We start from the raw sequence: 27123 nt of genomic DNA on the forward strand, positions 1-27123 counted from the left end.
GATTCATCTTCCAACCATGTGATAGTAAACGAATTAATCAAATCTGTAAACACATTCTACTACGATGAAAGCTTATCTTATCAGTACCCACAATCTAGTCACCAATGGCACAAGTGATTTTCCTCTCCCAAGCGTGACCCATCGATTGCTATGTTTTACTGTGATAATTTTAGATTTCCTTCTGTGGGACTTTCGGATGGATGAAATTTTGATATAATGAATTATAATTATTGTGGTTTTATTAAAAATATTTCCTGATCCATAACTCATGTCAAGTTCGACTTAGCGACAATCGATACGTAGTTTAATATTCTATTCGTACATATAGGTAGTCGTAATATTGATTTCGCTCTCATAAAACGAATTGGCATATATAACGTGTATGGTCAAAGGAGATAACGACTAAATCGATGAACCTTACAATCTACATTCCTATAGCAGCTCAAACGTAGTGTGATAAGTACTCTCGTTTATCATTAAAAAATATTATCAACGCGTATCTAAGTATATGAATAATGGACGAGATGGCCGGGTTTTTTCTTCTTTTAAGTACTAAGTATTACATCATCTGAGGAGCATTCGAAAGTCTCTTACACCTTATACTGTTACCTCCTAGAAACTAAAAAATAAAAATCGTTCAAAAATGCAACTCAAAGAACACAACTTGCCGGATTGGGGCGCTGCTATTTGATGACCGGATGTTCGATTTTAGGCACATTCGGTTTCTGTGCAATCGGGGGCTTTGTACTGGTGCCGCTGCTGTGTCCCATCGGGGCCATCGGTGCCAGCGATGCAGTCATCGTGTGAGAGGTCATTCCACTGGATGTGGCGGCGATGGTGGTGGCCGATAGGGGCACCAGTTCCCGGGGTCGCTTAACCCTCAGCGAGTGGTTGTTTCCGTTCGGGAGCGACAGTTTCGGTCGCTTCAGTAGCATTACCAGCTGAATCACACAGAAAATGCCGAGACTCTGTGAAAAAAGGGGAACGGGGGAGATAAGAAAACGGGGAGAACGGATTAGTGAGAGCGAAGTCGATTACTAAGGGGAGCAAAATGTGAGAGCTTTTGCCTGCTCACTGAAGCTTTATGGTTTATGGTAAAAGTTCAATTTATGGTGATAGTATAACTGAAGGCAAAATATCTTCAGATACGAGATGAACGAATTTTTGAGCGCAACTATCGCACTAGGGTAAACGCTCCTTTAGTTGCGATACGTGTTAGAAGCGTTAGGTTCCAACAGTTGCTTCAAACGTACCGCAACTATAGGAGCGTTTACCCAACTGGTATATCATGAATAATCAAAATCACAAGAATTTGATAAATTTAAACAGACTTTTTTTTTATCGAAATTCTCATCCTGTTCGTCATCAGCCTTGGCTTATTAAGTCCAAACGCGTATGTTTGTTTCTCCTGGCTTCCATAAAGACACATCATAAAGGTGTCGGTTGGTTCCGTGCTGTCTGTTTGTTTGTTTATTCATCTCAATATCGACAAACCTTTTACAGATCGAGAGGAGAATATTCAGGTGATGGTCAGTCGTTGGATTGAATTGTTTGGAAACTACATTTTGTATTTTTATGGTCTATTTCATGTCATCTACCTGTACCCAGAGCCGTACTCAGGATATTTTTTAGGTCGCGAAATCTCATGTTTGCGTCCCCTCCGATCGATTACATTTCATAAGGGTAGCGGAAAAGAAAAAGGGATATCGCAACAAATTCTGAAAATCGCAAAACGTCTTTGAATTTAGATTTTTTTTTCCCTGAAATTTACAGATATTTCTTAACGTTCACAGCTGAGTAGTACGGACTCACTCGAAATGGTTGTCAAAAAAAAAATCAATAGCTCCTGTCAAAAAGAATGCAACGACCGGGACCAGCAAGAAGGCTTACGTTTCTTAAACGATTTTGTCCGAAAGATAAAGCAATGTGATCAATGATCAAAATAGTGTTCCTAAGTTCAATTAAGAAACAGTAATACAAGTGTATTTCAGGGGCTAATAGATTGTATTTATTGAAAATAAAATAATGCAACTAAAATTTTGAAACAAACATTAACGGCTATAGTAAACATTCTCAACAAATAAAGCTAAAGACCCCTGAATCTAATCTGAACGACACTTCATGCATATTTTTTTTTTATTTGAACTTCTAGTAACGCTACGACGTCAATCTATCCAGCGGGACAAACTTAACGAATTTAAAAGTTTATACGTGTTTTGGAATGTACCAATAGCGTACCATAGCGTACCTTCAAGGATTTTGAACGTACCTCAATCAAAGCTTCCCGGAAAACCCGTGTCCCGTTGGATAGACATACGATTTCAGCAATGACCAAGTCCATCGACCAGATTTCTACGGAAATGTGACGTACCAAATGCGTACTTTACGAATCTGTAATTCATTTTAACGTACCTCTTATTTTCACTTAAATGTTTATACTAAACTTTTTAAATCTGTTTATATATAAATTTTGGGTACGGAATTGGATTCCTCGGAAAATTTTAGCCCGATTTCATATAATAAACATTATACTTAAGTGCATTCTAGCCAATTTGAGGACCAAAAACAGTTTTTTTATTTGCATCCTTAAAAATATACTAATTTCGAACAAAACCTAGGGGCATCCCACTCTAAACTTTGTATTTTTCGCATTATACTTAGAAAGCTCTTACTGATATCTAAGATACCTGAAAATACTTAAAAATATTTAAGAAATATTTAGCGCTAGTTTGTTACCACCGTTGCTAGAGAGATTTCTTTCGACTATTTACCCGCTGTCATCTGGGATTTGGTGTATGCGTGTTTAGAAAAATCAACTATAATTTTTAAATGTATTCCTTTTTGTAGGAATCGAGGAGGAGCCATTTTGATTCAAGGAATATTACATTGCCAAACCGATTTATCTGTCATTCAAAGGGAGAATAAGGAACTATTTGGAAAGTTACTATGGAATAAACTGCATGTGTAACAAGGTGTGGAAGCAAATCCTCTAAACAAATTTTTCTATCCCAAACCATCTCTCCATAAAAACATATTTTTGGTCCAATAGGATCTTGATCCAACGGACGATAGCTTCAGGCCTGTACGTTGATTGAAGCTGAATAAGAAGTTTTGAAAGATTTCCGCACCATCCGCACGTATAACATCCGGAAAGCCTTATCTCCTAGATTACAGCCGAATGAGTTTATTGTAGAAGTTAATCACATTTCCTAGGATTTGGAACCTTCAATGCTTAAAACTTATTATTATTAAGGCTAATATATTCGCTTGGTGTTAATTTCGGAACCGCTCTCTAATTGATTCCATCATTCATCAGAAACGGTTGTTACGTATTAAGACATAAATATGGGAATATTTTGAAGAATATTTTGGCATATGTTTGGGGAACAGTTTGAAATAAATTCATATATTTTATCTTAGGATTGTTTTACACGAAATGGAAACAAATAAATAACGGGTTTGAACTAAATCGTTGTATTTGGTACATCAATTATTTGAAATAAATTTCAGAATAAATTATTTTTTTCATTGTTATACTTATTGGTTTCGAAGCCTAAAAGTGAGAAATTCATGTTAATTTCACATAAAGCCTTCGGTTACTATCAGGATACTCTCTCAACTTCCTCACCAGTCCGTCGTAACTCATCTTTACAGATGTAAGTTTCTCAAAACGTAGCACGATACGACCACCAGTGGCAATTGCAATCACTTCAATTTCTAGTCAACCAACCCAACAACTTGCTAGCAGTTACACTTCATTGTATTGCTATTGTTCTCTGGTAAATAACCAGCGAAGTCCTAGCATTCTTGACCAGCATAAAGCCGAGAATTTCATACTCATGCAGCTTGCGGTTCAGACTGGTTGGTTAGAAAGGCCAACGACACCCACACCATTAGCCTCCAGCTAAGTTATGGAACTCCAAACTTTGAAACCTTACTGAACAGCCAGTTCGAAATTATAAATAATTAACTGGTTTGCTGAAAGAAAACTGGTCTTTGATGAACTGTTTCATAAATAGAATTAAAATACTTACTCATACACATGATTACACTACTTCCTTAATTTTAAAACAGATTGAAACTAGCATCAATAGTACGTGATTAAACGTAACGGAATATACAACAACAAACAATTACATTAGTAACCGCTCACTACGATTTAAAAAATCAAAAACATAACATACTTAAAAATACTTAAAAATACTTAAGAATACTTATCAGATACTTTGAAATACTTAATTGATACTAGATCTATAGTTTAGAGTGGGATGCCCCTAGAACAAAACCGTTAATTTCATGAATAATTATGGAGTCGCCTGGTGTTGCTTGAAAAACTCCATCATGAAAAATGCCTTGATAACTTTCTGATCGGTCATGACCAACGTACCTAACTGGAATTTACTTTCTGATAGAATTTACCAATGATTTAAATAAAAATTAATATATATAATTGAGGATATAAAATAAGGATATATATATATATAATTCCATTTTTTCGATCAATCAGAATCAGAAAGTGTTCCAGGGATATCCAGGAATAGTTTCTGAAAGATATCTGATCATTTGATCAGGTTTTCTCTGATGTATCATCGAAAAAATGGAATTTTTAAAATAATATTAATTTCTAAATTCTATCTGAAAGTGAATTCCAGTTAGGTACGTTGGTCATGACCGATCAGAAAGTTATCAAGGCATTTCTCTTGATGGAGTTTTCCGAGCAGCACCGTGCGTCTCCATTATTATTAATAAAATTAATGATTTTGTGCGAAATTAGTTCGGCACTCAGTTTCGGCCTCTTTCGTATACCAGCTGCAGCAGAGGTAAGACGTACTTCCCCATCGCGAAGGCAAATGGTAAATTCATCGGCACTCAAAAACGCACATTGGCGATCCTACCAGGTTGAAGATGTTTTCACCAGAAATCGAGGTGATGGGATTTGATAAACCAATGGTCAATGCTGAATTCTTCGTCGTTGACAAAGGTGTCCGTTCGCTATTGGGCCGATCCACAGCAAGCGATTTGAAGCTGCTGAAAGTTGGTGTAGCCGTTAATAACTGCGAGACAGTGGAACTTTTTTTTCGAACGGAAGGTGTTGCGTACCATCTACGGTGGAGTGAACCACGAATTGCACCAGTTGCTGGGAGAACCATCCATCGTCCACATTGCAAAAAATGGGCGACTACGGTGGGCTGGGCACGTCGTAAGAATGCTGCACGACGACCCAGTGAAAATGGTTCTAGAAAGCGACCCAACAGGAACAAGAAGAAGAGGCGCGCAGCGGGCAAGGTGGATCGACCAAGTAGAAGGTGACGTGCGGACCCTTCGCAGACTACGAGGCTGGCGAACTGTGGCCATGGATCGAGTAGAGTGGAGACGACTTCTTCGGACAGCAGAGGACAACAAGGCCTTAGTCTGATTGGTAAGGTAAGTACAGTGGAACTGGATGCGAAGTTTCCTATGGTGCCTGGTGTTCTCATAAAGTTCAGCATAGATACGTCCGTGCCCCATACTAAGAATGCCTACTATAATGTCCCTGCAGCTTATAAAGCAAGCGCGAGGGCGAGACTTTCGGAAATGGAAAATCGTGGCATTATAGAGCGTATTACCAACAATCAATACGAAACTAACGATTTTAAATTGGCTCACTACTTGACTAGCCTATTGGTCCCAAGCAAACGATTAACGTACCCCATTCTAGTCAAAATTCTAGTACTACGCAGTGTTTGTTTTGATTCGCTATGAAAGTTTGACAGTTAAAATGAGGGGTTATTGGTTTTTTATGTTTCGAGGGGTGAATCGATTAGCTTGGGACTGAAAAGAGTACCAGAGCTGAGCCAAAAAGTTGAGCACGTTATTTCGGGACCTTCTAGTCTTAGAGTTACCTCTATGGTATTACCATAGAGGTAACTATAAGACTACACGGATAGAAATCTCCTTATACCTTTTGGCATATTTCTATTGCTGAGTATTCATAAAATGTATAAGTCAACTAATAAGCAGACGCCTTGCAAAAAGTTAATGAAGATCATGTGTCAAATGAAATGTATAATCGGTCACACATACCTTTTATCCATTCTTATAGGACCTATGTCGTTTGTTTTATGGAATGTATAAGGCTGATGTTTTGGCAAAAATGTATAAGTGAAACACATGAATAAAATAATTGAATTTCGTTTCGTGTATGCTTCCACTCAGGTGTATGAGAAATTACTAATACAACTGAGTAGAAGCATAGAGGTAACTCTAAGACCACTGGGTTCCGAAGAAAATCATTATTATTTTTGGCTCACTCAGTACCAGAACAACGGTCCCAAGCAGTCCCAATCTATTTCACTCACCCCTGCATGTTCTGCATGAATCCACACACCCCTGATGTTATCTGTCAAACTTTCATAGCGAATCAAAACAAACATAGTGTAGTAATAGAATTTCAACTAGAATAGGGTACGTTAATCGTTTGCTTGGGACCAATAGGCTACTATAGTGGTGAGCCAATTTAAAATCGTTAGTTTCGTATTGATTGTTGGTACTATCTTCGGTCCCAAGCTAATCGATTCACCCCTCGAAACATAGGAAAATCCACTAACCCCTCATTTTATCTGTCAAAATTTCATAGCGAATCTAAACAAACATAGTGTAGTACTAAAGTTTTGACTAGAATGGGGTACGTAATCGATTTGTTTGGGACCAATAGGCTAGTCAAGTAGTGAGCCAATTTAAAATCGTTAGTATCGTATTGATTGTTGGTATTACGGCAGCTGCAAACTGGATTAGCGGCATGTCAGCGGTGGCTAAAGGTAAAGGTGATTTTCGGTTAGACGTCAACATGCGAGCGCCTAATCGAGCAATCAAACACAGCTTGCCGCTGCTAAACGAAATGAAAATCAAGCTCCATGGCGCGAAATATTTCTCCGCGTTTTATCACTTGGAGCTGCATGAGAAGTCAGAGATCTTACAACTTTCTTGGCCGAAAGTGGTATGTTTCGGTTTACCCGGCTGATGTTCGGGGTAAATTGTGCCCTTTAAATTTTCCAACGTGAGATGTCAAGGATCCTCGAGGGAGTAGAACATATTATAGTATACATAGATGACATTCTCATTTTCGCGGAATCTTTGGAACAGTTTCGTAGAACCAACCAGTGGAAACTAACGATTTTAAATTGGCTCACTACTTGACTAGCGTATTGGTCCCAAGCAAATCTATTAACGTACCCCATTCTAGTCGAAATTCTAGTACTACACAATGCTTGTTTTGATTCGCTATGAAAGTTTGACAGATAAAATGAGGGGTTCGTGGATTTTCCTATGTTTCGAGGGGTGAATCGAATAGCTTGGGACCGAAGATAGTACCAGAGCTGAGCCAAAAAGTTTAGCACGTTTCTTCAGGACCTACTAGTCTTAGAGTTACCTCTATGTTAGAACTACGACTCACGTTTGAGGATCTTGAGGACGAATAATCTGACTGTGAATACTGATAAATGGGAGTTTGATAGAGTTCGAATTAAGTTCCTGGAGCACGAGCTTGGCGCAAATGGTTTCAACATCGATGAGAAAAAAATAAAGGATATCCGGAGATTGAGACAGCCAAACACGGCTTCCAAGCTACGAAGCTTTCTAGGGCTGGCTTCTTTTGTAAGTCCCAACATTCAGGGTTTTGCTAATACCAATACCGCAAGTTCGTTGTGGGCCTTAACCAGCTCAAATGCCTGGACCCGGGGAGAGGAGCAGGCCACTGTCTTCGAGCAATTGAAGGAGCAAATTGTCCGGTGCACAACATCTCTAGGATACTTCTCGGAAAAGGATAAAACTATTTTATATACGAATGCCTCGCCATATGCTCTAGGAGCCGTTTTGGTACAGGATGATGGCATGAAACCTCCACGCATTATAAGCTTCGCATCAAAAGCCCTGCCAAAATCAACGCGAAGCTCTGGCGGCAGTGTGGGCAGTAGAACACTTTGCCTATTTTTTTACTTGGGAAACCCTTCACACTTCGGACCGATGCGCAGAATGATACAACTGTTGCATTTCTTCGCACTCCAGCTCTTCCAGGCGGCGCTTCTTATCCCGGAAAAGATGGGTTTGCTGTCTTTGCTTCTGTTTATATCGCTCCACATTAAGACGGGTTCCTTGCTGCAGCATCACCGCCCGCGCTGCGTTCTTCTCGTCCAAAACCGTCTGACACTCTTCGTCGAACCAATCGTTCCGTCGATTCCGCTCCACGAACCCAACGCGCTGTTAATGGATGCTTTCACGTTGCTCCAGCAGTCCTCAAGAGGAGCTTCGGTGAGCTCTCCCTCATCCGGCAACGCTGCGTCTAGGCATTGCACGTACTCAGTTGCGACTTCGGGCAGCTTCAGTCGCTCCAGATTGTACCGTGGCGGGCGTCGGTACCGTATGTTGTTGGCAACGGAAAGTTTTTGGCGCACGTTGACCATTAGAAGGTAGTGGTCCGAATCGATATTTGCGCCGCGATAGGTCCTGACGTCGATAATGTCCGATAAGTGCCTTCCGTCGATCGAAACGTGGTCGATTTGCGATTCTGTCTGCTGCGGTGATCTCCAGGTGTACCGATATGGGAGGCTATGCTGGAAGTAGGTACTACGTATCGCCATGTTCTTAGAAGCGAAATCGATGAGTCTAAGGCCGTTGACGTTCGTTAGCTAGTGAGCGCTGAATTTTTCTATAATTGCTCCTCCTGGCCGACCTGAGCGTTAAGATCACCGATGACGATTTTGACGTCATGGCTAGGGCAGCTGTCGTATTCCCTATCCAGCTGCGCGTAAAAAGCGTCTTTATCGTCATCGTCACTTGCTAAGTGAGGGCTGTGCACTAGACTGATGCAAAATTTGCAATTTTCGCTCCACAGTGCTCAAACGGTTTCAAATCAGGTCCAGGAGGCTAATCACTCCCAAAATTAAAACTCATTTGGTAAGAAACTGACTTGGCACAAACTATTCGAAGTTTATATGGGAATTACTATGGGAAAACATATGTTTTTGTTCATATCTATCTAACAATTCACCACATCACTATGCTTTTAAAAATGATAGCAGTGATTGTAGAAAATTGGTTTGTGCCAAGTCAGTTTCTTACTAAAGTAGTTCAAATTTTGGGAGGCTAAGCAGGACCCAATTTGGAACCGTTTAAGCACTGTGGAGCGAAAATTTCAAATTTTGCATCAGTCTACTGTGCACGTTGATTATGCTGACATTGAAGAAACGGCCGTTGATCCTCAAGTTGAACATGATGCTATGGATGGTATAACCATCCCTTCACGTATGTACCGACGATGCCTTCCAGCAAACCTCCAGCAGCGCTACGATGTCGAACTTACGGACCCTCAATAAATCGGAAAGAATGCGGGTACTTCTTCCCAAGAAATTGAGAGACTTGCAGTTCCATGTTCCGAGTTTCCAATCGTTAATCCGTTTCCGTTGCTTGGGTCTATGCCGATTGTTCCCGTCCGTATTTACATTGCTTGCTTCCTTTACTTTTGTTTTTTTTACGGCTGGCACCAACCCCCATTGTCTCGCCGGGGGACCATCGTGCACAGCACTGTTTAGAGTCCCACGCTGGACCAGGACATTGATCAGCCGCTCCTAACATGGAAAGCAGACGCCGTTTTGAGCCGCACCTCCATGGTGAACAGACGCTCGAAGACTGCACTCTCCGGAGATAGTAGACTACTCGTAGGCTCAGGACGTGTAACCCGGTGCTACAGCAACCGCGCGAAGGACAGGAGAAACAAAGAGGAAGTAGAGAGGACGCGAGCGACGACCAAGGACAAGTGGTCGACGATCGAAGGCACGTGGTGGAAGTGCTACGGGGGGCCCCGACGAAGAATAAAGGTTAGATAGATTATAAGAAAGTGGGAGAAGAAGGGAGTGAGTCAAGAGTAGGTCACTTAGTACACCAATCTTGGGTCATATTTTTTTGTCAGTGTGCCGAAAGTGTACCGCAGGTGTGCCGATTGTGCCGGTCATAGAGCAAGCTGCGATTGTTTGTAAAATACTCATCCCGGTAACCCGGTATTTCTGACACCTTGAATGTTTTGTTTTGAAATCGCAAGGATAAATTGGATTAAGGATGACGCGGGAAGCGGTGGGTGTGCGAAATTATTATTGTCATAGGATAATACAAGTCCTGTGATTTAGGGTTTTATAATGCCCTCAAAGGCGGACCAGAAACCTAGCTTTTCGTCATGTGAAAAGCAGCAGTCTATCAGCGGCCGGAAAGAGTTGGAACCGGTGGGGAACATTGTTGGAGACCGACTATAGAGGATGATGAATATGACTTCTGTAGTTTGTTCTTTGTGAGTTGCAGCATTATTTGAATTAAGGGTACTAATGGAGTCTGATTAACTGCCTCTTTCTCTTGAGCCCACTCTAGGACCTACATTTCGTATTTAGATTTATAAGTGAACCGAGAAGTGAACTACTGGTCTGAGTTCCTCTGGTATATTCAGTTAGGATGTTCCTGAATATACAGTCAAACAGCGCTTAATGTTGTGAAAAACTTCAATGACAGTTGTTCAGCAGTGCTCCTATTTTATTTACAACAATCCAATGCCTACGAGATTGTGCCAAAGATGTGCCGATGGATGTACCGAATCTAATTTCGGCACAATGTGCTGAGAATAAAATTTGTGTCAGGAAAGTGGAATAAATCTTTGAACTTGAATAGTGAAGTGCTTATGGAGTTTTTTTTTCTGTATGTCACGAGCGATCATTCCCTGCCCCGCGTAATTGATATCGGTAAGCGGGCTGACCCTGAGGCCATTGAAGTCAGGGAGCCTCAGAAATGCTCCTGGCAGAGGTAACTGAGACTTTCAAATCTTTTGGGAATCAAGTCTCCCCTAACTGAGTTCTTAACTTCAAATCAAACTGACCAAATGTTCATAAGAAATAGCACCAACTAAAGTATTATAACTGATTCTACATTAAACTTGTTCATGCTGCCTTAAAAAAAACTTTAGGGAGTAAAAACATAAGAACTGTTATCAAAAATATAAACGCTACCTTCGGTCGAGATGAAACTTTGTGTCAACTTGCCCTTTTCTGGATTTCGAGAAAACAGAGGAGGGATCAAGTTTCCCTTACCACTTAATTTCTCATAAGAAACGTATATAGAGGATGTAAGAAATTATCTGTATGTATTTACCGTTAGTTCCGCGCGATTCGCCTGCTGCTGGCACACATTAAAAATAATGCATTGTTCTAAACATGACACACCAAGTGTGGCCATTAGCATTTCATTATCATGCCCGGTATTGTCAGTGGCTCAAAGTCACCACGCGAGTGATATGCGCATAAATTACACGCATGTACACGAAGAATGGGAAAAATTTCACACGGGTTTTCCTCTTGAAACAACATTGGTCGCCACTACTCTGCAAGTGAGAGAAAACTGTCGACAGGCAACATGCTGTTCCTGTTGTTGCTACTATTTATTTGAGCTGGTGCCGTGACACAACGCGATCACCGCTCAGCGCTCACTATAATGATCGTAAAACGGTGACGTTGACGACTACGGCGACATCGGACGGGGGTCATCTGCTGCCACCACTTTCTGGTCGCGACTTTCAGCCGTTAAATTGTCCCATAGAACAAACATTTTCATTGAGCAGATACCAAAACAGATGCGCTTGCATGCAAACAAACACGGGACCCGCAAGGAGAAAAGATAAAAATAAATAATACCTCGCGATTCATTATTTTGAAATCTCGTGCTTCGGGCAGCTCATCCCATTCAGAAGAAATGGATTCCCGTGCTACACGACTTGAGCGTGAGGTGTGCGGGGAGGAAGGGGTAAAATAGTCCCACAACACCTTTCTGCACTTTGCCGTTTGAAGTTAATCAATCTTGCCGAATGGATATGCGCGCTCTAATGGATTGTCAAAACATTAAATTCCTATTATGTTTTGAAATGAGCAATTATGCCGGTAGACCATTTCCCAAATTCCCCTCAGCTGTGTTCGAAATGACTGATGTTTCATATTAGTTCTTCGTGCTTGTAGAGATTTTTCTCAATTCTCAAATAACAAGGAAAATCAGTTTAAAACCTTCCTTCCTAATTAGCGCCGTTGAAGGCGAGACCTATATGTCACAATTAAGTATCTTTTCTACCCAATGTTGATGGGTATGTTTCGTCATCAAAGGAGCCTACTAACCTGTATTAATGCAGATACTATCGCAACGATGGCTACTTTGATCATGTTAAGTTCGATCCTCTTCACCAGAACATGCATGCAGCCGGTACTGTGCACCTTGCTGTTGATGGGATCGTAGCAGGACCACGGAACGTTCTTCAACTTATTGTAGTCATCGATTTTGTTGAAACCGCAGCATTGGAGCTAAAAACAAACGATGAAATCAAATTAAGATGAAACGATTCTCTAAACAGACAATCCTCCCTCGGATACTAACATTCCGCTGCAGCCGGTTCCAGATGTGCGTCTGATCGGTGATGGCCCCGTCCTTGGTAATGAACTGAAGGAAGCTGTCCTCGATGGCCACCTCGGCAGGCGTCATGAGCTGCTCTTTAGAAGCGACCGCCCAGCCGCTGATTAGAAACTGGATCACAATTAGTATCACTAGAAATGCACAGAACTGAAAGGAACGGGTAAAAATAGAGACGAAAACGATTAGTGAGGCACGTGAAGGTGATGATGTAATTGCCGGAAGTTGTGTTCATGGGAACTAATTGGATATTCAAACGCAGTGATTTATCTTTTACGTGCATGTGGTAGAGGTGGGCTATGTCAATTTGAGAGAGATAGAGTGTGAGTACTTTTTTCAACATATTAACCATTGGTGTAGCTAAAGAAAAAATCTAGAAGGGAGGGGGCTAAATTTATTTTCAGCAATTAGCGAACAAGATGTGTATGGAAAATATGTAATTGTAGTAATAATTCTAGAGATAGCGTCCTAGCCCCCCGTAGTAACGCCAATGATATTAACATGTGCTAATTGATAGCTCAACAAACGAAACACGGCAAATCAATGAGCGAATATTTTTAAATACGTTTTTCACGATTAAATGAGTAAATAATTGGTAATTCTTGCTGAAATCTCATTGGCTGATGACATATCTAGCACAAAGAAGGATTAATTATTTAGACTTGCATGCGATTTACGACTGAAGCATGCCGTCTTAGGATTTAAATCAATTGGCGAATCGTGACCGAAGTAAATGCACAAATGACGCAACACAAAAAAGTTGCTTGGCAGCGTGGATAAAATATCATTTAATTTTGATTAAACGTGGTAAGGTTTTCTTTTGATGAATTTATCCATCTATGGGGGATCAGAATCATCTTGTTTATTGGGGACGGTCGTCTCCATACAAAATCCGAAAAAAAATCTGAAAGGGTTTTTAAATGATCAGCATCATGGTTTTCAACCTTTTTTGTCTCACCCGAACTTCCAAGCAAAAACTGGTTACCAGGGACGTACATTGGCGTAGCTAATGGGGGTGCCAGGGGGGCCAGACTCCCTCCAGAACTATCTAGGCCCCCTCCAGAATTATCTAGACCCCCTCCAGATAAATTCTAGCTACGCCAATGAGGACGTACCATCACATTGGTCACCCCCATATGCTGATACAGCACCATAATATGCAAGAATCGGAATTAAAATATTTAACTCTAACCATGCAATATATAAATATTCTTGATTTATTAAAAACTCGATGATTGGTGGTGTGCATATTAGCATATCTACTACACTCGTAAATTCTTTAGATACTATTGGGGAAATGGTCAAAACCTGACGGCAGAAAAAGAAAATCCTGACCAACCCGAAGCCTGGAACAAATATCTAGACCTCCCAGGAGTCATCATTCAAGATTTAAGCTTGATAATTTATTATTCTGTAGATTTCTAACTGCCCAACAATTCAAATCACATTTCCCGCTCACAAATAATTCCAAAGATATATCATAGATCTCCAAAAATTCCTCAAAATATTTGTTCAAGGCTTCAGCTTGATCAGTTTGATTTTTCTGAAGATTTAAAACTGCTCATAAATACAATTCGCATCTCTCAGCTGTTCTCTCAAAAACTGGATTGCTCAGAAATTATTTCAAAGACTTCCAAATGATTAGAGATTTCCAAAAAGTGTTCAGCATATTTGTTCAAGACTTCAGCTTGTTCATTTATGATTTTATAGATCTTCATCTGCCCAACTCATCAAATCACATCTATCTCTCCAATAGCAGATTTCAGATTGATTAGGTATCATCCCAAGTAACCAAAAGTTGCGCATTCAACGATTAAAATCACTTCCAAGTTCCATAAAATTCAAACAAAGTTCCGACCGAACCTTCAAGTTCCATAAAGTTCGAATAAAGTTCCGTCAGAACCTTCAAGTTCCATAAAGTTCAAATAAAGCTCCGACAGAACTTTCAAGTTACATGAAGCAATTCGCGCAAGTCTTTATTAGTAACAAAATTCAATGTACGTAAATATGAAATGATCAGTGGCCCGAATAAATCATAATTCTTATATTTATGCAGTTTATTAAAAAATATAAAGAGAATAAGAATAATTTCCTGGATTTGAACCCGTGTATTCGCGATCTACGATTGCTAACCCCTGCGCCACAAGTGTTTTGGAATACCATGCGGGCAAACACCAATTTAAAATTCATCAAGGTGTTGTGTTTCGTATTCAAGTCAGCTGGCACTGAAAACTCCAACAGTAGGCGGGACAATAGCTCACTTTAATATATCTCAGGTGACGTAGCAGTTCGTGCTGGGGCTCTCACGCAGAAGGACTGGGTTTAATTCTTCAAACAGCTCCAATTCTACTACTAATGCTGATAAATCAATACACATTAATACCTGTCTTTAGAAATAACTTTCATAAAAGTGCGAACTTAATATAGAATTGGTGTAGAGGACAAAAACCTTTTTTAATTTATTTTCTAAAAGTTCCGTTAGAGTTCCGCCAGAAGCTGCTTAGAATGCTCTTCAATTATGGTACCGGAACTTTCAAGTTCTTATAACGACTTAAAAATGAGGCTGCTTAGAATTCTATAGAGCACCTTCAACCAAGCTGCTTAAGCCACAAATAGCCTTTTATCAGAACTTTTGGCTACTTGGGATTCTTAAGATATCCAAGTATTTAATAATCCATATAGCATCTCTCAGATTTTCTCTCATATGAAACACGGCCACTTAGAATTTTTTTCAAACTCCTTCGTGTTTTAAGATCTCCATAAAGTCGCCTGGATATTTTTTTCAAGACTTCAGGTTGACCAGGCACCAAGGGGTAAATCATTCAGCTCATTGTGCCGGAATTATATTCTACACAGCTTGGGCACATCCATCGGCACATTTTCGGCATATCTTCGGCACAATCTCGTAGGCATTAGATTGTAGTAAATAAAATGGGAGCACTGCTGGACAACTGACATTAAAGTTGTTCAGAACATTACGTGCTGTTTGACTGTATGTTCAGGGACATCTTCTAATTGAATACACCAGAGAAACTCAGACCAGCAGTTCACTTATAGATCTAAATACGAAATGTAGCTTCTAGAGTGGACTCAAGAGGAAGAGGCAGTTTATCAGACCTCATTAGTACCCTTAAGTCAAATAATGCTGCAACTCACTGCCAGGTGCCATAGTACTGAAGATCTCAAACTGTTCATCAATTCAAATAATATCTCTCGGATATTCCCTCATGACGCAAGGTGGCTCCGAAAATATTTCAAAGACGTAGGTGATCAGAAATCTCTGTTTCCTAGGCTTCTGGTTGAGTAAGTTTTGTTTTGAAAATCTTCAACATTCAACAATTCAAATCAAATTTTCCTGATATGGTCCCTCACAGCTCAGGATGGTCACCTCAGGATGCCTTCGTCATCTTATCTTTATATATCACTTCTAGGGGCATCCCACTCTAAACTGTAGACCTAATATCAATAAAATATTTTTAAATCCCCCGTAAGTATTCTTAAGTATTTTTCAGTATTTTAAACCAAGATTACATTTTCACCGTAGTAACACTTGTTTTTATTTATGTCGGGTTGCTAGTTTAGTTGTTTTTTATTGACTTGTTGTATGCTAGATCGAGCTGTTCGTCATTTTTTTTTTACAAATTCATATGAAATTTCATGTAATTGGGTAAGTATTTTTACTATGTTTAGAAATATAATAACTTTATTTACATTTTTCAGCGATTCACAATGTAGATGTGAGGAATTGAAAACGTGTCGCAGAATCATCCGAAGGAATTCAAGCTGACCAAGCAAAGTTTTCGTGGAGGAAGCGCTGCTAAATCGGTAGGAGTGCGAAAACGTCTGATCGAAAGAAGGTAGAAAGTTTGACGATCTTCCGGGTGTTTATTGACGAAAATGTTCCATTAATATTATAATAAATAATTTAAAGAAATGTATTGCTTTTTTTGGATTATACGTAGGAAAAACATAATAGTTAAATCCGATTATTTGAATCACTCCCATAATAGTTTCATGTTTGACCATACCACTACCATTATTTCAAATTACCCAACTAACAATTTTAGCTGCAGGTTAGATTATATTTTTGCCTGTATAAGCTAGTCTGCAGCTAAAATTGTTTGTTGAGTAGTCAATCATTATATCATACGTCCAAATCGTATTAAAAAAATGATTAAGAGATCATGGAGTTCATAATCGATAAAGGTTATAAACTATATCCTCCCGGGAAGTTAAAAGAGAGCTGTGCTGAAATCATAAAACGGTTCAAAATAATTTAAAAAGAGGTTCCCCTTTTGGATCAAAAGGACCTCTCGCTACGATCGTATTCAGCTTAGCGGCCTTGATTATTTATTCTCTTCTGAAATAAAATGTACTGAGAAAAGCTACGAAAAATTAGTTAAAAGATTTGTCTACTTTTCATTTTGCTTAGATTAGGCTATAAACACGTAATCATCGTCACTCGGGCAAGAATCTACCGGACGAAAAGAACAATTATATTCTCTATTATAACGCAAAACTCACCTTGAGATAGGAAATAAAAATGACAGGATTCTCATGTCTATCAGACCAGAATGAATTTTTTCTGGAGCAGGACGAACAGATTACACAGAAAACGGTCCGTGACATATGCCTAGCTGCTCTGCTCACGCTGTTAATAAAATGAACGTTAATTTCTTAACCAATTTTCCAAACTCCACACAATTCTACTGACATTAGTAAACAAACAGATGAAATCCTTATAGCAACCGAACAAATAAACGAATGCTAGATATTTCTTAAGTATTAGTAAGTATTTTTAGGTATCTTAGGTATCGCTGAGATTTTTTTTTGTATACGGGGGAAAATACAAAGTTTAGAGTGGGATGCCCCTAGTAAATATCACTTTGTTTATCTCCACCAAGCACAAATTCGCTCAAAATGGTTAAAATGCATCAAAAGTTGTTGTTTTTACTTACTAAAATTCACAGAAAAAATATTTCGAGCCATTTTCTCAGGATAATCGAACCCCGGATAATCCGATCCTCAGCTAATCGAACCTCCGGATTATCGAATGTTTGCACCATCATACAAATAAGGATCCCGTTTCACCTGTGCATACAATGCCTTGGTTTTCTTTGCATGCACGTAACCTATAGCTCATACCGTAGTAGGTTGTGTATAAAAGAAAATGATTTACTTAGTTTGACAGTTGCATCATGACGAAGTGGCAGCGTATTCGTGATTTATCCCACGCGCAAATGTCGCAAAAAGACATTTCAATCGCTGTGGGAGTATCCCGGTGGGTAAAAGGGTTTTAGACCGAGAAAAGAAAGGACAACTATCTGCGAAGGTGGCCACAGGTCGTCCGAGGTCAGCTCGGGTTCCGAGGGTTATCGCTGCTATCAAAAGGAAGATTCGGGTGAATCCAGTGCGTTTAATAAGGAAAATGGCAAAGGAACACGGGATCAGTGACTTTACGGCCCGGAAGATCGTTAAGTAAGATTGCGGGGTGAAGTCGAGAGCACGGAAAAAACTCACATGATTACTAACCGTATTCGGGAGCTACGAGTCTAACGATGCAAGAAAATCTTGACTTCTCAAGCGAAAAAAAACCGGTAATCCTGTTCACCACCGAGAGCATGTTTACCGTCGATCCCGTATCAAATTCCAGAACCGACCGGTATATTAGTTCTCTTCCGGTAAAAGACGTGGCCGACGAGCACAAGAACGTGTATCTGACCAAGCATCCTGCTAGCGTTATGGTGTTTGGATGGTGGCTTCCGATAACAAAAAAATGGACGCGGTGTTCATTCCAGAAGGTGACAAGGTCAACACGGATGTCTACATCGGGATTTTAAGTAAGTATTTTCTTCCGTGGATCAAAGAACAGTACGGTCCGAAGCCAAATGTTGTATTTCAACAAGATGGGGCTCCGTGCCACACCTCGAACCGCACTCAGAAGTGGTTGCAGGAACATCTTCCGTTCTGGGCGAAGGATATGTGGCCGCCATCCATCTCCGATCTTAATCCGCTGGATTACTCAATATGGCGCGTCATGAAGACCAAGGCCTGTTCTAAACGCCACCCGAGTACAGCAAGCCTCAGACAAACATTGATCCGTAACTGGAGAGAAATGGATCCAGACTACATTTTTAGAACTTGCCGTGCATTCCGGAAGCGTGTGGGGGCCGTAATTGCAGCAAGTGGAAACTCTATCGATGATTAACATAGTTTAAGACTCTGGGAAACATCCGCCCTTTGAATAAATAAAAAAAAAACTCAAAAACGAATTTTTTGAGATTTTTTTTAATTTTGATATTGCTCAATGGTGCAAACTCTAAAACGAAATTTTTCAGAATTTTTTTTTAAATTTGGTATTGCTCAATGGTGCAAACATTATCACGCATACGGTATAGCATTTCCTCCCAGCTCTTATTTTTTTCGCTAAAACCGATGACCGCCATCTTGAATCTAAAATTGACAGCAGACATAGATTTTCAACCTGTACACGTCGAATCCATTCCAAAAATTTCCATATTGCAGAGTAATTGACAGCTTTTTCCAAAAACCGATGTCCGTCATCTTGGATTCCAAAATGGCAGCGGACGTCGAATTTTGACATCTACACGTCGTCCTGGTTTCAAAAATACCCATATTGTGGGTATTTGACAGTTTTTCAAAAACCGATGGCCGCCATCTTGGAGTTCAACACACACTGTTTCCAAAGGTGCAAAAACGTGATCGAAATTGTTTTGACCTCTTAAACTTGATTTTTATGCTATAGTGTCTTCAGCAAAGTTTTTCTATGAAATATTTCACATATTATAGAGGTATCAGTTTGGTGATTAATCCCCCTAAAAGTGAAATACAAATTTTCGTTTTCCTATTTTTGCATATAAAAATTTGCTTTGTTCAGCAAAGTTGTAGGAAATATTATTAGAAAAAACTTTGCCAAAGACACCATACGTCTATCTGTTGAGTAGAATAGGTTTTTGTGGAGTTTTCTTTGAAACACCCCTAAAAACTAGTTTTTTCAAAATAACTTTTTCTGGTAATTTTCTACAATTTTTAAATGTTCTACAAATTTGTCACACTCAAAAAAAAACACAACTTTTACGGAAAAAGTGTATTTTTATCTCTCATACTTATTGAGTTATTGAAGATTTTAATCTAAAAAACGCATCTTTTTGGTATTGAAAATCTCTACAAGCCGCAAATTTCCGCAGATGAAACCATTTACATATGAAACTATACAGTAATCACTATTGAATCCATGTATAACCGTTGGTCTCTCGCTGTCCCTTGCATGTAAAAACAAACACTCAAAAATCAACGAAATTGTACTGGTAAGAGCCCAATAAGGCTATCCATGAGACGTTTTGCAGTTGACCCGATAGCTGAAAAGCTTTAAGTGTGTGAGAGATCAGGTATTGCCTGATACAAAATGTAAATATAAACAAAGCTGTTTTCTATGGAAAATATCTGTCAGTTTAACTGTGAACTGTCAAAACTTCTTGGTAAACAAAAAAAAATCAGCTTACGACAACTGTCTCATGGAATGCCTTATTCTACTATATGCAACTACTAATGCCATGGAAGGTTTCCAGAAATAGAATTCCAAGAAATTTAAAACAATATGAGGTATGGTTTTCAACTGTTGATTTCTTTTCTCTCAAATTATCAATCAAATATCGCTGTTAATCCTCACTATCACTTTTATCATCGCCTCAATCGTCATCTGACTCGACCAAAAGATTTTTCGCATCCTTCGATAATGGAGTATCCTTTTTCTTCGGAAATCCTCTAATGGACGAAATTAGAGGATCGGACGTCTCCAGCAATCGGTGTAACAGGTCTGCAGTGATGATTGTTATTATCTGTTATCTGGTCTGCATTTTACAGAAATAACTTTCAAACTTACCTGTTGAGGATGACGCCATATTTCGGTAATGTTTTAAACCTTATTTTAGTTGAAACTAGACTTTCGACCACACTAAGCAATAAGCTGCTTTCAACGTCTCTAATTGTAAACAACGCATGAGATCATGGTTGCCAAATAAAGTGATAAAAAAGTCACGATATCCGGTAAATAAAAAAAATTCTGTGAAATGTTTAGAACATGAAACATAACGAGTATACAGCTATTTATTACATTTCTAAACCATTTAAGTATTCACAGTCAAAATCGTCTCTCTGACAACACTTAATTTCCACGCACGAGACGCGCGAGAGCTTGCGAGCATAGAATTGGGCGTTCTCACCAGTACAATTTCGTCGATTTTTGAGTGTTTGTTTTTACATGCAAGGGACAGCGAGAGACAAACGGTTATACATGGATTCAATAGTGATTACTGTATAGTTTCATATGTAAATGGTTTCATCTGCGGAAATTTGCGGCTTGTAGAGATTTTCAATACCAAAAAGATGCGTTTTTTAGATTAAAATCTTCAATAACTCAATAAGTATGAGAGATAAAAATACACTTTTTCCGTGAAAGTTGTGTATTTTTTTGAGTGTGACAAATTTGTAGAACATTAGAAAATTGTAGAAAATTACCAGAAAAAGTAATTTTGAAAAAAACTAGTTTTTAGGGGTGTTTCAAAGAAAACTCCACAAAAACCCATTCTACTCAACAGATAGACGTATGGTGTCTTTGGCAAAGCTTTTTCTAATAATATTTCCTACAACTTTGCCGAACAAAGCAAATTTTTATATGCAAAAATAGGAAAACGAAAATTTGCATTTCACTTTTAGGGGGATTAATCACCAAACTGATACCTCTATAATATGTGAAATATTTCATAGAAAAACTTTGCTGAAGACACTATAGCATAAAAATCAAGTTTAAGAGGTCAAAACAATTTCGATCACGTTTTTGCACCTTTGGAAACAGTGTGCAACATGGCGTTGGAGTTAGTTTTGAGTAACTCTGAGTAACTCTAGTTGCTCAATATGTAATGCACGGTAACACAGCAAGCTGTTTAGTGTGTATTTATTCCCAATGTGTCAAACAAAGGCGTTCAACGGCGATCCATATTTATGAATTGCACTGCTTCCCATTATGCAACGGTTGTTTATTCTGGATCGTGCCAATCCTTTGTAGGCCTTTTTCATCCGAAACGAGTGCAGCCTGCTGTTGACCATAGCATTTTTAGATTCAATATATGAGTCATTCTAATAGTCTTCTGGGGTATTTGCTGAAGTACATTTAGTTAAATTGACCACCGTTTAAAAATTCGCGAGGCATCGAAGTCACGACTACGGCTTTGTGGTGCTCGAAAAATAACCACTGTATTCATTTAAATACTGGATATTCAGGAAAATAACTATAAGCAATCCTATTTGCCACTAAGTTTTTCGCGGTATTAAATAGACAAGCAAAATCTTGTCATCGTCTAGCCATATTTAAAATATTATTTCTCGATTTAACCAAATAAAGCTCTCATCCATTTTGAATTCTTAACGCATTCTTCCTTATTTGCGATGCATATTGTCGAACAGTTTTAAGACGACCTTTTACTAGCGATTTTAAGAAAATGATGCAATAAATTCCTGATTTTATCAGGGTTATTCATGATGAAATGAATTCAATCGATTTAATAACGATTTGTAATATGACACGGTATTTTGAACGATACTAGTGCATACTACAGGGTTCATTTTTAATTTCCGGGCGAATGTTTAGAATTACTCAATGAATTAATAATTTCATCATATTTTCTAGGGAATAGTTCTCGGAGGAATGTCATTGAACCAACCCATTGTAATGGTGGTATTTATAGTTTTGTACCAGTCTAGTAATATTGAAGAAAAAATCAATGCAGTGGAGTTATAAAAGGGACAAGATTTGTAGACGTTAAAAATTAAAATTAAAGACAGACTCGAACGAGAACACAGCATAATATGTGTTTCTGACACCGCCTTTTGCCTGATTTTTTTGACAGTTTTTGTATTGTATCTGATGATTTTCCTGTATGAATTGATTAAGATTTGAGTAGCAACGTGTCATTCAATGAAGCACTCTGCAATCAAGAAACGTTCCAGTCACCACTTAAGATAAGATAAGATGTGATGTACAAGATGCAATGCAGTAACATCTACCGACTAAACGGCTCCATAAGGCCAACCTAATGAGTTACTATTGCTGCGCAGCTATGTACCAATCTCGATTACTATTCCAAAGGCACGTATCTGCTTTTGCAAATAAAGATTCAAACCGTCAGTTTGTAGCTCAAACTCTTAGCACTCTCACGCAAGCTAACAGCACAATCTTGTTGGGGAAATATTACCATTTAATCAAAAAATTTAATGTTTCAAATGTTTACCAAAGCAGATACGTCCCTTTGAAAAAGTAATCGAGCTATGCAGATTCTATCCACGATTTGTGGTTTGAGAAGATACAAAAAGGATGCAAAACAAAAGTACTCACCGTTCCTAAGTAACATCGGTGCTTCTTGCTCGTCGATGTCCATCCGAGGTAGCAGAGCATCTGGGAGACCAGCCCCAGCACGATGATGACCGCGAACGGTTCCCAAAACTGATCGTTAACTATCGTCGAATACTGTCGATGAGTCCATAGCAGGAACGCGCCAATCACCAGCTGGGCGCCACCACAAATCTGTCGAGGAATGAACATTGGTTCAAGGGGAGGAAAGAACAGGAAGAAGAAGAAGAAGAAGCAATGTAAGTTTAATGCAATTACTCGTAAATCAGGCCATGTGCAACCGTCCATCCAAGCGATTGCATCCGAATGCGTTAATGGACTGGACTGTATGTACATAGTTTTTACTGTCCCAAGTAGAGTGCCGGAGAGTAGAAGTAGGTAGTTGCATCTCAGTCGGTTCGCCGAGGGTTATGGAGATATTGATGGTGATGTGATTTTTACACGTCGTTAAAAGTTTGTTTTGGCTGCATCGAGTGTGTTCTATCCAACTCCTCCAAAGTCGAATTACAAAAATAAAACCCACACAAACACCCCCCGCGCCCATAGTTGGGATAACTTGAGGGTGCATATGTCGGACGGCCTCATCAGCTGTGTTTCAATGGATCGCGGCAACGCAGGGAGGGTGCGGCCCGGACCATGCGATGTCTTCTCGAGATAATTAAAACTCTATAAATTCGTACTACACAACAGATAACATAAACAAAACATGACTCGAAGTTCGAAGCTCTGACTGTTATTCGCACTGCCTACACGTATAAGTAAATACAACGAGCACATACGGTTATTAGAAGATGACTAACCGAAGGAAGGAAAAACGATAAGATAAACAATGTCTGTACATCGTGTGTGCAAATACTGTCGACCTTTATCTACTGAAATTCCGTGATTTGATTGATTTTCCTTTCGGTGTTCGATGTGGGTTTTTAATTGTAAAAAACGAAGGTCAACATACAGAGGAAAACCATCAGCTCAGTAGTGGGGCCACAGAACGGAAACCATGTGTCTTTGTTATGTTTTCAATCTGTGATTTCGGAGACGGCCCCGACGTAGTTGTTAATATCCATACCTCTCATGTTAAAGTCAAGAGTTCAAATATCATCCCGGTCATGTCATGTCGATGTCACAAATGAACCAAGAGCAGGGTTGCCCACAGATTTTCAAAACTAACTGGCAAAATGCACCGAAGAAAACTGAATCATACTTTGCAAACATGCACATTTCTAAACTTCTGAAGGTTTTTTTTTTCAATTTGCTTATTTCCATTGATAAAAAAACTATACGGAGCCGACAGTCTTTAAATCAACACTGACCTAAGTAAGTTGCAAGTATTTTGAGTTTTTAGACATATACGGCTGTCCAGTGCTTGTAGAATCAGTACCGCTGGTCGATCACCTTTTCATGGTGCGTTACTGATAGGGGATCAGGATTTTTCAGTAATCAAAGAAACACATGTTAGTTCCTACAGGAAATTAAATTTAAGTTTACCTACATTTTAAGTGAAAATGTACCTGTGTTAATATAGACGCATTTCGCGCCAAATCGTATTCGGAGCTGGCAGCACCCTCTCAGATTTCAATGAAATTTTCTGGATGTGTGGACCTTGACTAAATATGCCACTTTGCATACTTAGTTTTTCCAAAATTTATCTAGACTAACATTTGAGAAGGGCCAAACTTTTTCTGCCGTTTTTTTAAAAAAATATTATGGAAAAATGACAACTCCAACAAAAATCTGTTGTATTGATGACTTTTAGGAAATGGTCCAAGTTATCGAAAAAAAATACTGAAAAAAATTTCGTTTGAGACCTACACTGAAAAAAAATCGATTTTTAAAATTTAAAGTCGATTTAAAAAAAATGACCATGTTTGATTTGGATGAAACTATGCCTCAAGATAGGTTATTATGTTTACTACCATCCGTCCATACATAGCGAGATGGGCACTTTTAAGGAAAAAAAAGTTTTTCTTACAAAAACTTTTTCATGTCTGAACTGATTTTTTTTTTATTTGCCATTTTCACACAAAACTAAACCAGTGAAGCTCAAAATCATCTCAGAATCCAATGAAGCTCAATTTGCGATTCAATTTTGTCTAATCAGCACTTAAGTTCACTTTGATTAATCAAGAATTTCATATGAAAAGGGCTCATGATACATTTCTCGCCAAATCGTATTTGGAATTGGCAGCACCCGCTCAGAGTTCAATAAAATTATTTGGACATGTAGACCTTGTCAAAAAAAATATCATTCCCTTATTCTGTTGTCTACTACTGATGCAAAATTTGATAATATGTGAGAGAAAAAAGACAATATTTTTCATATATCATTTATTTATATATTTTCAATGTTTTAAACCTATTTTCATACATGCTATTTTTTCCTTTTTCCAATCAGGTTAAATATTTTTGGTTCATCTTCTGAATTAGAATACCTTTTTGCCGCTACTTTGTCACCAGTTATAGGCACAAAACTGTGGAATTTCTGTGTGCCAGATATTGTCTTTGTGCTGTTATATAGTTCTTCGAGTTCTTCTGACATTTCGATGTACTGTACAGTGAATATGTACTCGAAACGTAGTTTTGTGATATTTTTATCTGTTTGTTCAACCCAGTTATATAATTCTCGTGGAGTTGTTATGGTGTTTCCATAATCTCGAGCTAGAGCTAGCCATTCGCTTGAGAGTGCCACCAATGGCATCACAGGGACCTTTTCCATGAGACGTTGCAAAAAGTGCCATTCTGCTTCTAATCCATGCTTTGACGGAAATCTACACAGACTAGCAAAGTTTTTTTTTTATTTTTGTATTGTGATGCTGCCCCATCTGACATAAAAGTAATTTTAGAAAAATCTATCAATTGTTTAATAAAATCTATCATTTTTGAGATGAACAACTGAACTGCAACTGTATCGTGAGTCATTACTTCTGATATGATAATGAAGCTAACATTTTCAAGTTTATTGTCTTTCCTATAATAAACTTCAAATGGATGTATGTTTGCTTGAGAATTATTCCAGTGATATCCAAAAATCACAAATTGCTAGAATTTCGCCTTCTTTTTCATTTCTTAGAAAAGATGACTGTTGTTTGTAAATAAAGTCATGAGTTATTTATCAATGAGATACGGAATAAATTCATAAACAGGCTTGATAATCGTTTCCAAATTACAACGATCAGTATTCAGCCACTGTTGAAACACAACATCTTGTTTGTCATTTGATTCTAATAGCAAAGTAAGTTCCTCTTCAATATGTTCATTGGAAGCACACTTTTTGCAAGTACGGAAAAAGCAATCAGTTGTTCTAGTAGAAATATTACAAAGCATTTTTTTCTATTATTGCATCTTGTGACATAATTCTTAAACTGTTGATCATTAATTTTACATTTTCATGAATTGTACAAATACATACATTATGTATACCAGTAGAATCAAGCAAAATGCAATGTTTTGGTCGCAATTGTGTAAATACAGTGAAACCAATATTAATATCTTTATATTCATCAACAAAAATCATGTACGCTTCTTTGAGGGACATCATTAACAGGCGTATATTGTTAAAAATATGAATAAATTCAAATTGATTTTATACGAGTTTAAAAAATAACATACATCCAATTTTTTCATATTATTCATTTCGAAATCTGGAAGTGTGTTTGCAGTACCATTATTCATATGATAACGGTAGTGTTTACATGCGGAGCTTATTGTATGTGAAAGTAACCTCGGAATGGACGTGAATTACCAGGCACTCTGAAATGGGTTGCTGAATCTGCAGTAGAGCTATCGCCTTCTAACTCCCGGACTAAACTTGCTTTAAATTACTACATCAAGGATTGTTGTAAGCAAATTTATTCCATAATACCACTGCCGGCCAGTGGGGGTTAGATTGAACACACACACACACACCTCCATTTTTTCATATTATTGAGAATAACATACGCCCTTTCAAATGCTGCAAAAAAACTTTTTTTTGTTTGCCCCAACCAGAGATATTAACATTTAAAAAGTGCATATTTTTAGTATATAAACGTCAATAACTCTTGATCGGCGAAAGATATTGACAAGTTTTGTGCAGCATTGCGCCTTCTTAAGATCTAAAAGTTATCTGAAGACACCTTTGCTGAGAAATTCGAAATAAAAAAAATAGAGCAAAAAAACTGTTTTTTAAGAGCAACCCTAACTCAATTCATGAAACTAGCTCTAAATCGGCCAATTTAAGAGATAAAAAAAAGTTATTT

At 38.5% G+C, this 27123-nt stretch overlaps 1 protein-coding gene across 1 annotated transcript in view; it reads right to left on the bottom strand.

The window, feature by feature from the left end:
* Positions 1 to 240: 240 nt before the first annotated feature.
* Positions 241 to 27123, bottom strand: part of TM4SF (Transmembrane 4 superfamily) — an 89491-nt gene continuing 62608 nt past the window's right edge. The window contains exons 2-5 of the mRNA XM_065232225.1: positions 22874 to 23062; positions 12430 to 12612; positions 12174 to 12356; positions 241 to 968 (exon numbers count right to left, since the gene is read on the bottom strand). Coding sequence (XP_065088297.1) covers positions 684 to 968; positions 12174 to 12356; positions 12430 to 12612; positions 22874 to 23062 — 840 coding nt within the window. The 3' untranslated portion in view covers positions 241 to 683. The remainder of the gene's footprint in view (positions 969 to 12173; positions 12357 to 12429; positions 12613 to 22873; positions 23063 to 27123) is intronic.

Source organism: Ochlerotatus camptorhynchus, unplaced genomic scaffold (genome assembly GCF_037179485.1).
Source record: "Ochlerotatus camptorhynchus isolate MF236.1 unplaced genomic scaffold, CSIRO-AGI_Acam_v1.1 ptg000365l, whole genome shotgun sequence".
In the NCBI taxonomy this organism is placed as follows: Eukaryota; Metazoa; Arthropoda; class Insecta; order Diptera; family Culicidae; genus Ochlerotatus; species Ochlerotatus camptorhynchus.